The sequence below is a fragment of the Brachycentrus maculatus genome, unplaced genomic scaffold, assembly GCF_059751285.1.
Source record: "Brachycentrus maculatus isolate JH-2025_06_01 unplaced genomic scaffold, ASM5975128v1 h1tg000173l, whole genome shotgun sequence".
Taxonomy (NCBI): Eukaryota; Metazoa; Arthropoda; class Insecta; order Trichoptera; family Brachycentridae; genus Brachycentrus; species Brachycentrus maculatus.
This window is the reverse complement of record NW_028280926.1, coordinates 2,350,056-2,367,383: the sequence shown is the minus strand read 5'-3', so window position 1 is coordinate 2,367,383 and position 17,328 is coordinate 2,350,056. Positions and strand designations below refer to the sequence as shown.

General features: G+C 30.5%; 1 protein-coding gene across 2 annotated transcripts; it reads right to left on the bottom strand.

Moving 5' to 3' along the window:
- Positions 1 to 5,722: 5,722 nt before the first annotated feature.
- Vps16B (Vacuolar protein sorting 16B) lies at positions 5,723 to 17,294 on the bottom strand. 2 transcript variants are annotated; one of them, XM_088262082.1, is made up of 11 exons: positions 17,036 to 17,294; positions 16,287 to 16,434; positions 14,448 to 14,647; positions 12,237 to 12,373; positions 10,871 to 10,898; positions 10,034 to 10,184; positions 9,083 to 9,216; positions 7,490 to 7,579; positions 6,854 to 7,009; positions 6,587 to 6,712; positions 5,723 to 5,935 (listed from the first exon to the last, which is right to left on the bottom strand). In XM_088262082.1, the coding sequence occupies exons 1-11, from the start codon at positions 17,105 to 17,107 to the stop codon at positions 5,915 to 5,917; spliced, it is 1,263 nt and encodes a 420-aa protein (XP_088118208.1). In that variant the 5' UTR covers positions 17,108 to 17,294; the 3' UTR covers positions 5,723 to 5,914. The 2 variants fall into 2 exon arrangements, with proteins under 2 accessions (XP_088118208.1, XP_088118207.1); XM_088262081.1 differs by lacking the exon at positions 5,723 to 5,935 and adding an exon at positions 6,334 to 6,485.
- Positions 17,295 to 17,328: the final 34 nt, after the last annotated feature.

Below are 17,328 nucleotides of genomic sequence, written 5' to 3'. Positions count from 1 at the left end.
ATTAAAAAACTATTAAATGTATTATTTTCTTTTTTTACGTTTATATTTCATTAATAACATTATTTTATAAATTGCTTCCGCAATGTAGTGGTAAGCGTGTTTGACTACCTTGATTGAGGTCACGTGTTTGATTTTTAGGGGGGTCAATATATATGTAGGTTCCTTAATCATAATATTTTTGAAAAAAATTATATTATAATCTAATTTACATTATAATCATATAATAAAATAATATATAATAAAATATCAAGTAGGTATATAGTTTTTTCCACATATATTTTATTTGATAACCATGATCAGACATGTCGGTAACGATGAAACTTGGTCACTGAAGAAAAAAAATTTATCGCACACCTAGATCAAAACTGTATCAACTAAAAAAATATATTTTTTTAGATAATCACTTATTAGGATTCCTCAAACGAAGACGTATTTATCAATTTACTCGATTTGTTAATATATTAAGTATTCTTCAAAATATAGCATTATATGTTTCCTTTGGTGAATAAAAGAGTTCGATTCTCTCAGCCTACCCCTTCGGGGAAGCGGCGTGATGGTTAGTTAGTAAGTTAGTATAAAATGTTTTAATGTGAATATTCTTTAATATGCATTGTCCATTCATAAAAGAAAACAGGAAACTTCTATTACATAAGGCGACATCACTAGGTATACGTTTTTAGTCTCTCCTGAAAAAACAGTTTTTTTTTTAGTTGATACTCTTTTGATCTAGGGGTGCGATATGTGGAAAAACTATATACCTACTGTCCGTTCATATTTATTTTACCTCTTATATATTTATAATCATATTTATTTTTATTTTATTTTATTCACCTTCATATTTATTTTACTTTATTTTATTAGTGTTCATATTTATTTTACCTCTGATTAATATTTAGTTAGCCAACATAACAACTAGAGGTAAAATAACCGTAGGTAGTAGTTGTTTTATTATATTATATAAAATGCAGTTCTACCAAGAAATGTCAGTATAAAAATTTTAATCTAATTAAAATCATTGTTAACCATAGCCATCGTTATTATTTTGACAGATTCGATTAAACGATAAATGATGAACTCGACGGTTAATCATTTCCCGCTCTATTTAATCTAACATTCAATGATACACCACGCGCTCAAGGCAAAAACTCAATGATTACTTCATTACATTAAATGATATGCACTTACCGATCAACGTTGCGCCGAGCATTCATCGGAAGAAGATGTTTTCTTTAAAAAAACTTTATGAGATTACGATTTTAGGTACTGGAAGGTATCCTGCCATTACACAAGACCTAGAAACGTGATGATGTTGCAATACTTTTGTTGCAAAAATATTATAATAATTAAAATGTAACTTTGTTTTAAAACAAAGTTACATTTTAATTATAAAATGGAAAATCACAATGTTAGTGCTTGAAATATAAGTAATAAAAATATTATTGTTTGCAAAAATAATATCGTAGTCATACAGGAGAAAGTGACCAAGTGCATATTTTACAAAAACGTGATCATTGACTTTTTGATATCTTACTAGCATATTGCCCCGAAAAAAATCCCAAAGGATTTTTGACATGTAAGTATAATTTGTTGAGTTGTTAAAAATGACTGACTGCATTGATGTTTATTTTCTTGCCAAGCAAAAGTGATTTTAATTGTTCTCCTGAACATTTTACGTTTTGTTAGTTGGTCACTTTCACCTGTACGACTACAATATGTTTCCTTGATTTCTATCTATATTTTTTTATTCGAAAAAAGTTTTCCGAATATCATATAAATAACTTTACACTAATTTTAATTTTTAATTAATTTAATAAAACTTTTTTTTTACAAATCAAGTAAATGTATGTTTATGCATATAAATAGATTTATGTTTGTATGTATATAAATATATATAAATATATATATATATATATATATATATATATATATATATATATATATATATATATATATATATATATATATATATATATATATATATATATATATATATATATATATATATATATATATATATATATATATATATATATATATATATATATATATATATATATATATATACAGTGGGTGGCCATATTATTAGGGACACTTCGAATTTCCTGTAATTTTCATTATTAAATGAATTTAATGAGCAAACAATTAATTTTTTTGAATATTTTTTTATTTATTGGGGTGCTTTAATTAGTATTAAGAAACTGTATTATCATGGATTTAATAATACCAATTTATTTTTATCATAAAAAGTGATTATTCTACAATTTCAAAAAAATCTTAATTTTTAGTATTAACACCCTTTGCTGCGATTCCAACCTCCAAACGTCAGGGCATACTTTTTAATGCAAATTTTTGCATTGTGCCAGAGATTAGGGTTATTATGCCATACTTATACTTATGATAAGAGTTTCTATCATTTGCCGCTTGGTGGTGATGACTTCTTTAGCAATCTCACGTTTCGTTAGTTCCCAAAGTTTTTCAGTGGGGTTCATATCCAGCTAATTCCCCGGGTAAGGCAAAACACAGAGGTTTTTTTTAGCCAGGAATGTGATAACACTCCTAACTTTATGACACGATACCGAATCATGCATTAACACATACTCTTCATCGCCAGGGAACCATTCTTGAGCCTCGCTGGTACTGGTCTTGCCTTATGGTCCCTTCCATGATAAAGAGGCATCCCATACCCTTAAATGAGATCACGGACCACAACATTATGCTAACAGGGTGTTTTTAACCCTCTCCACAAGGCAGTCTGGGTGGAATTTTTCTCCTGGGCCACGTCGGACAAATGAAGTTTTTCCCACCAAAATTTTAAATGTTGACTCGTCCAAGAAGCTGACCTATAATGTATTACCATAATTGCAAAAATACATATATTTTTATCTTCTTAATTTATTATATGAATACAAGTCATAAATACTCGATTCCAGTCCAAAACAGTCATATTCCGGTGTTCTTTGGCCCGTAGGAGTCGTTTTTTCTTCATGCCTCAGTCAGGCGTAGTTTTTTGGTTGGACGTCGACCCATTAGATTTACTTCAACTAACCGTCTCTCAACTATCCTTTTAGATAGGTTGATTCCTTCATCGTTTATCAACAGAAATCAACAACAATTAGACAATCAACAGACTTTTTACGATTTTGGAAATAGATGTCCCTGATTTTATGGGCACCACGCGGAATTGTGATGCTTTTTCTGCCTTTTTTTCCGACGCGGGCTAATTCTAGACGCAGGTTTTTATCAATTTTTCTTTGTACCCGATGGACTCCTGACTTCAAAACATCTGCAAGTGCTGCTATTTCTCTCTGGAAATATGTGGAATGAAGTAGTAAGGTTATAACTTTCCTACATTTTCTCGGAGATATGTTTGAAGACTTGCCCATACTTAAATTGAGAATATTATGGTTCAGTTCAAACTAAATTGAATTTTATTTAAAAAATAATTGAAATTAACTTATTGAATTAGCAAAACTAATAAATTATTAAACAACACTTACGTTTTTATGGTCTTGAACTCAAAAAACTTACACAAAAATGGTTTAAAAAAATATTAACTGAGCTCACACTAATATCATTTTTCACTAATCAACATTCAAATGAAAAAAAACTTACTTATTTGATATTTCACAGTATTGATACATCTTCTTAACAATAATTATGATACCAGCAACAAAAATACAAAAGAAAAAATAATTATAATTAATTAATTTGACCAAAAAATTCATTTAAACTTGAAAATTACAAAAAAGTACAAGTGTTCCTAATAATTTGGCCACCCACTGTATATATATATATATATATATATATATATATATATATATATATATAGATATATATATATATATATATATATATATATATATATATATATATATATATATATATATATATATATATATATATATATATATATATATATATATATATATATATATATATATATATATATATATATATATATATATATATATATATATATACTTATTCTTATATTATATATATATATTCTTGCAATGTTTACAACCATGAAGTGAATCATGGAGTTGGCTAGGTAGAATGAATGCAGTCGAAATGCGATCTCTGAGATAAATTTTAGGTTCGAATGGTGAAATAAAGAAAGAATGCAAGGCATTAACGCAAAAATTACGGAAAATGTGTTGATATGGTTTGGACACATGGGTATAACGAACGAGCGAAGAACAATAAAACAATTCTATGAGGCGAATGTAGTTGGAAATAGAAGCAAAGAAAGACAGAGGAAAACTTGGCATAATCAAGTATTTCAAATAATTGATTGTGTGCAATACATACCCGCCCATTATTTCCGCCCGCCAGGGGTCAGAAATAATTGACGAGTATGTATGAAAAGATGCTTAAATATGAAAGAGGCGAATATTGTATGCAAAGACAGAGTGATGTGGCATTCTATTCTCTCTGCCTACCCCTGCGGAGAAGTGGGGTAATGGATAGTTAGTTAGTTAGTTAAAATCCGAAACAAAATAATATTCTGTCTCAGTCATGAAAATTCCTGAAATGATTAAAAGCCATCCTTAGTTTGAAGAATAGTGTTAATTCCGTACTTAAGTCAGTACCCTATTGACTGGATTATTTCTATAGGATATTGAATGACATACGGGAATAAGGGAATAATTAGGGCTTCAATTGTTTGTATGGATTCCTTTTACCCTGGATTACAAACCAAACAAGATATGTAAAATGCAACTCATATTATACTTTTTTCTACCATTTATCACAACGAAAACTGAGAAAATAAAATTCTTCACAATTATTTTGAATGTGTACCCAAATCTTCGGTACACATTCAAAATTCTGGATTTGTCTCCGTTAATTGATATCTCAACTTACATGAAGATGAATATGGAAGTCTGGGTATTTACAGGGCTAACGACATGCCATAGGCTGGTTTTAGTAACTACTTTATACTTTCTTCAAAGCCCTATCCACACCCAATAGTAAATAGGGCACTGCATCATCATCGAATAATTAAAATAATGAAAATAAAAACATTCAAATGAATCATATGTTTTTATTTTAAAATATTTATTTCTTATAATCTTAAAGGTTTTTTTTTTAAATATAAACAAATATATGAAATACAATCTTCTTATATTTTTTTTAGGGGATAACCTGCAAAGCCTCAACGTTTAGAGACTTGTCTGGAGGTAGGATAGTAAGGATAGGGAAGGTAAACATGAAAAATCCATCAGACCCAGAAAAATACTTAAACCAATTGAAAATAAATCTTTATTGAATTTATTTTACAATTGGCAGGAATCGAACCCACAAAGCCAGTTTCGCAGTCGAGTGTCTAACTAACTTTGCCATGGCACTCTCTGTTTGACAATCATACTGCTACGCAGCTACCAAAGCATAATAAGAACATGTAATAGGTATTTGAGAGAGTCGGGCAAAGAACTCTAATGTCAGGGAGGGGAAAACTAATAATATAATATATTATAAGAATATAATAATATAATAATAATAAAGGGACCCAGAAATGTAACTTCCAAATAAAGTACATTTTATTTTATGACGTCATTGAACAGGCAAAGTATAAATAAATAATTAATACAATCTACCATGTTCCGACAAAAAACTGTGTAAGACACTTTTTTAAATAAATCAATAGTAAAAAAATTATAAAATAATTATATAAAGTAATAATTAATACAATAAGGGTTGAAAATATATGACATTTATAAAATGTAAATAATGTGAGTCAATATTGTATTTGTAATTTTTTTTAATCAGTTGATTTGTATTTTTTGTTTTCCATTTGGGACATATCTTCCATCACTTATAACGAATTACATATTATTATAACTCTTCTTGGTTTCCCATCATTTCAATTCATTCGTCTGTCTGAGATTGAAGGTTAAAAAACTGAGCAAAATTATTTTTTCCAGGCAGTAGTCTGAAAAAAATTATATTTATTACAATAAATCAAACCAGTGTTTCTTTATTTACCAACGTAACTATTAATTAAAACAATCCTTTAAAAATTTTATTATTAATTTTTAAGCAATATCGTAAGAGGGTGTAATATATATTTTTTGTAATTCTCCACCTAATGAGTCACTGAGATATTTGTGAAAAACTATCAGCCGATGTGCAAAAATACAGGGTAAATACTCCCAATTATTGATACTACTGATTCCATATGTGAATATTACCATATATAAGATGCATATTGAATTTTAAGGCATCCCACTGTCACTCATTTTCCAACTGGATAACTCTTAGGGCGCTTGTCCACTACTCGGAATTCCGTGTAATTTTACCGTCCGGCACGTCAGTTAGCGTTTTAAAACGACGATTGGCTTGGATTGGCTTGTGCTTTTGTCCATCTTTCTTCGGATCGGAGCTCTTGATCGGTGCGTGAACACATTGCGCGTAAATTCGATCACACTAAACCGTCGTAGTCGTTTTCATTTTCCAAAACCGGACTGCCTGATGGTGAAATCCTGTGTAGTGGACAAACGCCCTTACTGTAGTAATCATCCTGTGTATAATGCGTATGCTGTGTCCTCATATGTAATATTTAACTAATAAATTCAATACTTACAGATATTCTTAACGCGTTTTCTGCATGGAAATATTCTTCAGATTGCGGATGCAAAGTCATTTTATATTGAGTAAGCGCTTGACGATCTTTTTGTAAAACAAGACAATCTATTACAGTCCGATGAACCTATAAATATAAAATTATGTACATTTGAATACCAATTAATCTATTTTCCTACGCATGTCTACAGACAATAGAGGAACATAACTAGTGCCCCGATCAAATCATATGAGATATCAGACTGAAGCAGATGAAAATATGTTTTACCTTGTGTTTTTTTGCCAAATCTAAACGCTGTTCAACCGATGTAACATAAGACAAATATATGGCTAGAAGAACTGTATTGGCTCCTAAATCTTTAAGCAGACTTATCACTTTTGGTAAGGGGATACTGCATGCAAAGTTTGTTCTGCCAAAGAAATTCTGGAAAAAAATACTTTATCAGACACTGGATTATTCACTCTACACAACACACTACTCATATCTTCTTCTTCTTCTTCAAACCCTCATCCGCATCCCAATGGTGCATAGGGCACTGCATTATATAAACAGTGGGATCTCGATCGTTAACACACAAACGAAAGGTGATCAGCCCTCCGCTTCAGGTACCAGTCCAGGGTAATATTGAATAAATATAAGAGTGAAAAAATCACTTATATTTATTTGACCCCCCCTGCGAATCGAACCCGGGACCTCCAGAATGGTAGCCGAGCGTGCTGACCATTACACTACGGAGGCGGACTGCTCATATACTTTTCATTAAATGTTTATTAACATATTTTCTCAAACAATTGGGAAAGTTTCCCAAACGCTTTCCATCCAATCCGGAACCTTTTCAAAAATCCTGTAGAAATACAGCAATGTAAAATAAGTGACCATCTAATAATATATGATGTAACCAACCTGTTTCGTGAACATTGTTTCAATTATTTCCCAATTTTTATTAACTGCATGTACATTGAGTGCCGTCCATTCATATTGCTGGGGGCATAACTGAAAACAATTTAGAAAGAATTAATATAACCATATCCGCTCCCTAGGTGGAGCATATGGAGTCCACAAACTGTCTCCAGGCTTTTCTGTCGGCTGCCAGCTCCCTTGCATCCTCCCAAGTCAGATCCGCGTCCCGAAGTTCTGACGAGAACTGCCGACGAATTGTCAGCAGTGGTCGTCCTGGGCGACGCGAACCTGATGCCTTGTAAAAGAGGCAAGCTTGATTAAGGCTCTCAGGAGGCATGCGGAGTACATGGCCAAGCCAACTGAATCGCCTTTTCTTGACGACAGTTGTGACCAAGATTTGCTGCGTCCTACGCCTTATCTCTTCATTCCTCACAAAGTCAAACCACCGCACGCCTAAGATTCTCCGCAAACACCTATTCTCAAAGCTTAGTACACGGCTGCTCTGGGCCCTTGTAAGGTGCCATGTTTCACAGCCGTATAAGAGAACAGGAGCAATGCAGGCATTGTATAGGCGGCATTTGGTTTTAGAAAGAATTAGTGAAAATATATGTATTATGACTGAATAATATGTTATATAGCAATCTATTTCGCGGCATGAAATTATGATTCGGGGTTATTTTTAATTTTAAGTATTTTGTTCAAAAAACTATTTTGAACAAAATACTTAAAATTCTGATACAGACTTTCACAAAGGAAATAAACAAATTATATGAAAATGCCTATGGCATTCAATCAACTTTACGCTAAAACAATACTTATACTACTTATTATATATTTGAAAAAATCACAGGAAAATATTTCACCAATAACATACTACGTGAAAACATTCATAGAACTACAAGACCAAAAATGTAGAAAAAAAATCAAATAAAAATCATTATTGAATAGACAATAAAGGTAGGTAGAAAAAAGAGAGATTGTATCAATTGGCCACACCATTCATGATTGAAGGATTCATAACAGACAAATAACTAACAAATAATTTACAAAACAAATATTATAAAATGTATTATTTATTGATTGGGCATTAACTTTGTGGAATGACATGATTATTTTAATTAAATTAAACACTTGAATAATCCACCGAATTGAGTTTTATTTTTATTTACGACTAGTTTCGAAAACGACAATTGTTTTCATCTTCTGGTACAAATTAAAACTAAGTAAATTAAATTAAGTTTTAATTTGTACCAGAAGATGAAAACAATTGTCGTTTTCGAAACTAGTCGTAAATAAAAATAAAACTCAATTCAGTGGATTATTCAAGTGTTTAATTTAATTAAAATTATAAAATGTGCTCTTGGCTCAGCACCCATTGAGAACATTTAGTATAAAATATGTGTTTTATGATAATAAACTAAGTATTCAAAAATCAATAATAAGAAATAAATTAATCATATTATGTTTATTATATTTATTATTTTATTGAACTATGTTTTTTGAACAAAACATGGCTGACTAAGTATTTCACCCTACGGCTTAGTCAAAATAAACTTCATTATTTTGTATTATTGTTTAACTTATATGAATAACTACCTCTTGTGATTGACAAAAAGTCTGTGGAGAATTAACTTTTCCAGTTTCAGTCCAGTGATTTGTAATGCAGTGAGTTAAATTTTGTATGGCCGGTTTGTTATATAAATCTGGAATACCATTCATCTTCTGCCATTCTGTGAGAATCAAAAATATTACACAAATATTTATTACAGTTTTCATTAAATTTTTTTGCATTTCTATATATATTTCATTCGATCTGTTAAGTCAAAGATCATGTTTTAAGTAAATGATACAGAGATATTTGGAGAATAATGGCAGGATCTGCCTTCCTAGTGTAATGGTCAGCACACTCGGCTACCGTCCTGGAGGTCCCGGGTTCGATTCCCAGGGGGGGTCAAATAAATATAAGTGATTTTTTCACTCTTATATTTATTCAATATTACCCTGGACTGGTACCTGAAGCGGAGGGCTGATCACCTTTCCTTCGTGTGTTAACGATCAAGATAACACTGTGTTTATATAATACAGTGCCCTATGCACCATTGGGGTGCGGACAAGGGTTTGAATTGTGGGTGAATTGTGGGAATGGAGAATAATATAGCACTACATCAATGACACAATTAAAATCACAGATTTGAATGTAATGGGTGTTTTATATATGATATAAACTTTTATTATAAACAATTTAGATCACATACTATGATTTAGCATATAAAATTTGGATTTTCTATCCATCAGTCATTTAACTATGGCAAAAAGTTATAATTTATTTAATAATTAGACTAGAGCGTTGATGGAATACAGAGAAGAAAAGGACACTAAAAACCTCAAGCTTATATTTAAAATTAATCAATATTGTCATATAAATGTGTCACTTTAACCATAGCTAATTTATCGGATGAATTTGTAAGAATCGAATCAATAAAATTGTATTAATTTAAGTAGAATTTAAGAATTTTTCAAATTAAGATATAACAAAATAAGTCTTACCTAGCAGTTTTATATAATTTGAAAGGATATTAATATGAAATTGTTCCACGCTGGGTGAAGTAAATTGGTTGGAACGAAGATTCTTGAGTTTATTATAAAGCACATCGATGGAAGATGTAGCTGAAATCACAACCATTTGAAATTGCTTCATCTAAAAGAGAAATAAATAAATATATAATTTTGTATTATTGCATAGCACCATGTTAGTAAAATACTGCCTAAAGGGTGTTTTGATGAAACTGAATGTTTTAAATCTGTGATTTAATTAAGAAAAGAAAAATTATTGTAAAAATCAAAAAGATTTTTTTTGTTCCTTATAGATAATCTGACTGTCACCATTTTTAACTGCTGGTGAAGAGCATTCTGCTATTCGGTCATTAAAAGAAAAAATAAGTACGTCGAACGTTTTAAGCTAGTAAGATTATTAGAATATTATTCACACGACAGTATCGTGACATTTATAATTTACTAAAAACAATTTTCATATCAATGCAACGAAAGATAGATATTTTCCAACAATAACACTATTTCATAAGTTAATAAGTTATTTTGATATAACATTTTTCAAATGTTTTTCAACATATCACCACCGAATTTAAACATAAAAAAACTAAAGTGAAAAAACATTTATTTTTATTTGGATCAATATAAATATACATAAGTGATTTTAACTCTCGTATGTATTTAATATCGCCCTGAACTAGTACAAGAAATGCAGGACTGATCACCGTGCCTTCATGCTATTAAGAATCATGATAACACTGTTTCGATACATTGTAACATTGGGTGCAGATAAGGGTTGTAAGAAGAATAAAGATATTAATTTTTATAACTTACTGCAGCTTCAGCACTCCTTCCAAGCATACTGAAAAAATAAAATAAAACTAAGCGTTAATCATAAAACAATTTAACAAGGTTTAGCAATGTACAAGAGTTTATTTTATACAAAATAAAAATTAACAATAATAATTAATAAGATCCGTCCTCCTCCGTAGTGTAATGGTCAGCACGCTCGGCTACCGTTCTGGAGGTCCCGGGTTCGATTCCCAAGGGGGGTAAAATAAATATAAGTGATTTTTTCACTGTCATATGTATTCAATATTACAAGATAACATTGCGTTAATATGAGGCAGTGCCCTATGCACCATTGGGGTGCGGATAAGGGTTTTATTATTATTATTATTAATTAATAAGATTGAATTTGTGGACGAATTTAAATATTTAAGTTTATGTATAGATAATAAGTTCAAATGGGAATCGCATATTACATTTAAAACTCTGTGATCGTCTGCGGGCTCTAGGGAGTACTTTTTATAAGTTGTACTTTATCATGCCTAAATCGGCTTTAAAGAGTATTTACTGTTCTTTAGTAGAATCCATATTAAGATATGGAATTAAGTCTTGGGGACATTCGACGAAAACAAATTTAAAAATGGTTCAAAATCTGCAATATTTCATAATCAAAAAAATTGTACCCAGTCATATATATATATAATCAAAGGGACAATCCAATCTTGATATATAATATAAACATTTAAAATTACTGTCGGTATGTGAAATATTATGGATGAGTCTCATCGTCGAACAACAAACCAGACCAAAATATCGAAATCTTTTAGTATACAACCATGATATTCGATTTACACACAACGAAGGTTTGATAGTCCCAAGAATTAACAATAAATATGGGAGTCGAACACTGCAATATATCGTTCCAAACATTTTTAATTTGTTGCCGATGGATGTTAGAGGTCAAAATAAAATATGGAACAAAGGCAAAATAAAGGAATGGGTAAATGATCAAGAGTTAATTTTATGAAAATTTTAAAATGTTTATATTCTTAATTTTTCTCTCTTTTTGTGTGTATATGTATTAGGTTAAAATGGTTAAAAACAATAAAAATGTATTAAAAAAGAACTCCACCGACAAGACACACAAGGTGGCTTGGTGGATCTCTTCAAAATAATTGTTTAAATATGTTAAAAATTATGATTTAAATAAATGCATACAATTTATGTTAACTGTAAAAAAAATATTAAAAAAAGTGAGAATCTCTATGAAAGTTCCCACTACATTCCCAAGTTCGGTATGGAAACTTTTGATTTCCATTCGGACCTATCTATGCAAAAATATGTTTGTGAGAACCTATCCATTTTACTATATATACAAAAAACTACAAAAAAAAAACAACATCAAACATACGTGAGTAGATCAACAAGTTCGTGAGTTTTTAATCTTGTCATTAGATAGTTGATATAATGATTGACGGCTGCTGGCCTAGATGATAGTAGCTGATAAACCAATTTTTTCTTCAATGTTTGCACCAAGAAAATTATTACCTGAAATGTAAAATAATTATGAATAAATAAAGAGAAAAAACTGTTCTGCACTAGGATTAGAACCCATATCAAAGATTAGGAGTTAAGGCAACTGACCGGAAATCAAGATTCAGGATTGGTGTAATTCGGGAGTCACTCTGCATTTAAATCTATCCATTTTTAATTTTAAAAAATTATTAAATAGTAAATAACACTACTTCTTAAAATCTATTAAATCTACACTTTTTGTGGCATTGTACATCATTTTGGTGATAAAAATAATGCCGAATGTATCAAAACATGATAGATTTTATGCAATAGTGGTATGTATTAACAAATTAAATTATAAGTTATTAACTGATTGTTTTGAATATAGCATTTAAATATGCGCATGATTTTATATACCTGTGATAGGTAACAACATGTTTTTCATTTTTTTATCGCAATGGCAGCGCCACCTGTTGGATTTAACACCAACACAAACACAATACTAAACACCGTTCAAGGAAAAAAGCGTCTTTCTTGACACTACTGTCACTATGCATTTTCAATGTTTTCTATTACAGTGTTGTTTCACAGGCATTGTGAAATTAAATGTATTCAAAATGCCTACTTTATGATTTCTATCTTTTACATTTTACCAGACTGAGCCACAGCACAGCGTGGCCGGGTACAGCTGGTTTCTAATGTAAATACTTAGTATTTAATTACTTAGTATTTAATACATTATTATTGTTATTTTTTTCAATAATACAAAATAACCAGGGACAGTAAATATACAGCATAATTATATTACTGATTAAGTATTAATTATATCACAACATGAATAATAATATGACAATCAATTGTTTGTGAAGTATCTCTCTATCGATAAGATCCCACCTCTACTGACCTATCGACATCAATTGCAATTTGACCTCCAAAATTAAATTAAAGAAGTTCTTCTTGTAGATAATTCCTGCCATGAGGGTCAAAATATCAAAATGGCCATAAAAGTTATCAATACGACATTTGAAAAAAACAACAAATAATTTTTCATCTCAATTAGAGAACTTCAATGCACTATTGATTTTCTAATATGAAAATTATGATTTACAACATTTTAAGTGTCCAAATACTTGTTCCCCAAATCTGGATTATCTCCAATTACAAGAGTTATTTTCATATTATTTTTCAACATCTCATCAAAGATGAAGAAGAATATGGAAGTCTGGGCATTTACGGGGCTATAATAAAAAAATAAAATGAAAATAACTCCTGCAAATTGGAGATAATCCAGATTTTGTGAACAAGTATTTGGACACACTCAAAATGTTGTAAATAAATTATCTGGTCAAATTATAAGCTCAAATAATGAAAATGAAAATGGTATTTTCTGGCGTTTCTCATGTGTGTGATTATAATCCGAGATTCGGACCTCACATACTAATATAAGAGTTTCTGCTTAGTAAAAAGCTTCTTTACATCTCACCAATAGATGTTTCTAGTGAAGTTCTAGTGATTCAAGAACAAGGTTTCTAAATTAGGTTCATATATAAAGAACTTCCAAGAATTTGAGTAGTGTGGTTGTCAATAATGGGTAGAATTGGTGAATGTTACACGTGTGTAAAGTGATCAAAATGCCCAGACGTAAATGCCCAGACTTCTATATTCTTCTTCATCTTTGATGAGATGTCAAAAAATAATATGAAAATGATGATCAAATATTTTACGAAAATTATAATATCTAGATTTTTATTGATATCTCAAAATAGATAAGGAAGTTATCGAGATGGGAATATGGGAATCTGGAACAAAAATTTAGACCATAGATTTCTACTCTGAACTTTGTTTTGAAAAATGTAAAGTGTCTCACCACTTCAAAATTCGAATAATATGGTAGTCAATCATGGATAGAATGGTGCAGGTTATAAATGACAGGTTGTAAGCCCTGTAAATATCCAGACTTCGATATTAATTCTACATTGAAATATCAATAACATCTAGATAAAAAAAATAAAAAATTTATTTTAAAAAAAACATCCAGCACTTGTTAGCAAAAGTTGGATATTTAGAAAATATTATAACTTTAATATCATTGACTTCTTAAGCTTACCGCTAATATAACATTTCCATCCCCAATGGCGATGGCTCCATCAAGAAGCTGTGTCTTAGATCTGAGGCTTTTATGATGATGAAGAGAACAAGGTCTTCCAATCACGAGTCTCTTCAAAGTAATTGAAACACTCGGGAAGGACACTTCACTGAGGGGTCCTTTTCCTCCCGAAGGTTCTGCTCCAGACTGTGCTGATAAAACTAGAATCAACATAAATGAAGTTTAATATTGTTCTCAAAATATCAATACAATCGTTCATCTATAAGCTTAAATCGCCGAGAATAAGTTTTTGAAAAATCTCAATACAAATACAATATAAATATCAAATTAGTCTACTCTGGGTAACTGAGCCACCATTCTACATACAAAGATAAATTATACACAGAATAAATGAATGTTGGAAATATTTTATCACCAAAAATTCAAAACAAGATTGCCTGAACACCGCTTGGGTTAGTCAATAAATACGTAAATATAATTGGCTCAGGCAGATCAATACCAAAGAGTCGGAATACGATTTTCCTGAGCAGCACTCGGGCTCATCATACAATACAAACTCAAGTCGGCATTACTATATTAGCCAATCAATAATCTTTTTTGGCGAGAAAATTCACCGGCGCAAAAAATCATCACCAAAACTCGAAACAAGACTGCCCGAACACCACTCGGATAAGTCAATAAAAACAAATACGTACATCAATACCGAGAATTCAGAATACAATTTTTAGGAGCAGCACTCGGGCTTATCATTACAATGCAAACTCCTAGCCAGAGTCACACTCGGGCTAATCTGCGAACTGGTTAAACTACAATTGACTCTCTAATTGCCATGATCGCTTTTGCCCTTAGCCTGTGCGGCAGTTTATGACATGTGCTTACAAAATATTTAATCATACAATACGTTTTAAACAATTAAAAAAATTACAATCAAAATCAAACAATTAAAAAAAAAATTACAATCAAAATTGAAAATTCATAACATTTTGGGTGTGTCATTGTTTACAAAACTGGGTATCTCCACTTAGGAGATTTTTTTAAATGAAAATAAATTTAAAAAATTCCCTCAATTTAATCACTCACATTCCTTTATTGATGATTACACTTTTCACATCTTAAAATGTTACACAGGGCGTCTTAAGATAAAGAGTAAAATTTAATATTAAATGGGTTTACAAGTAAGGGTACAAAAAAACATGGCTAGGGTGAAAATAAGATAGTAGTCAATAGCAGAATAATGCAGATTTGCCATACCTCAGTGGTCAATGATATATGTCCCGTGCATACGCAGTAAAGGCTTTCTTTAAAGTTGGTTTCTCACACACATCACTCACTCCATTACAACGTCAAATATCAAAAAACTTGATTTTTCAGGAGATCGTTATTAAAGTTTAAGAATATAATAAAATGTATTAAAAATAAATATCAAGCCACTTAATGAACTTTTTGCTGAGCAACAGATCTTTTAAGGTAAAACCAGAAGGTTTTTTCTCCATATGAAAAATATTTAGTACATTTAAAAAAATAATTAAACAATACCTTTTCTTCAAAATGAAAAAAACCTACACTTTCTGCCCTGTAGCGGGTAAATATTAAGTTAAAAATATGCCGCTTTTGCTGGGATATATTACATTTTCTGGGCATTCCGAAAACATTCACAACTGAAAATTGACGATTTTTGATATATGACGTTGTTGAAAGGAGTGAGCGACATGGTGCAAGATTAAAATTGGGTACACCAGATATTCAGTTGGTCAAGTCATAGCTATAAAGATCAAGGTAAGCTGGTTGACGGAACTACAAACCAGTTTTAAATTCAAATCAAATTTGAACAACACTCACTTCTTTCCAAACCTTTATCCGAAATGATACAATGCAGGGGTAAGAGGGATTGTTTAGGAACATCAAAACTAATATTTCTCTCCAGTGAGTTTTCATCCAAGCCAGCACGCACTTCAGCTCCTAATTTGAAAAATTGCTGTGATGACAGCTGAAAATAAAAAAATTCACAAGTTAGTTTTCTACGTTATTTCATGAAGAATTAGTAATTATTTTTTTGACATATCATCAAAGATGAAGAAGAATGTGGAAGTCTGGGCATTTACGGGGCTGACGACCGTCATAGGTTGGTTTAAGTGATCACTTTACACACGTGTAACATTTACCAATTCTACCCAATATTGACAACCACACCACTCAAATTCTTGGAAGTTCTAAACATATGAACCAATTTAGAAACCTTGTTCTTGAATCACTAGAACTTCACTAGAGACATCTATTGGTGAGATGTAAAGAAGCTTTTTATTAAGCAGAAACTCTTGTATTAGTATGTGAAGTCCGAATCCTGGATTATAATCACACACATGATTATAATCACATCATTATTTAAGCTTATAATTTGACCAGATAATTTATTTACAACATTTTGAATGTGTCCAAATACTTGTTCACATTTCTGTAATTGGAGATGATCCAGATTTTGTGAACAAGTATTTGGACACATTCAAGATGTTGTAAAGGAATTAGTAACATTTTTAAAAATCTAAGTATTAAATTCATTTTATATAAATAGTAAAATTAATGCTACCCACCTCATCATCTTCAAAATCATAAGGTTTTACTTTAACTTCACTATAATTCCAATAATCATCTTCCTCAGACATTGTTGAAACTTTTAATATATTATGTTTTATCTAGTTAAGGTACTAATTTGTATGTCAATGAGTCAATAATTCAATTAAAAATGTATTATTAATTTGTATTATTCAAAATTTATTATTGAAAAACTGCAAGTATTTTGTTCAATTTTAACAGAGAATGCAATTATTTTGACAGTTGACAGTTGTGTCCATAGATAATTGCCCGACCCGCGTTGGCAAATTTC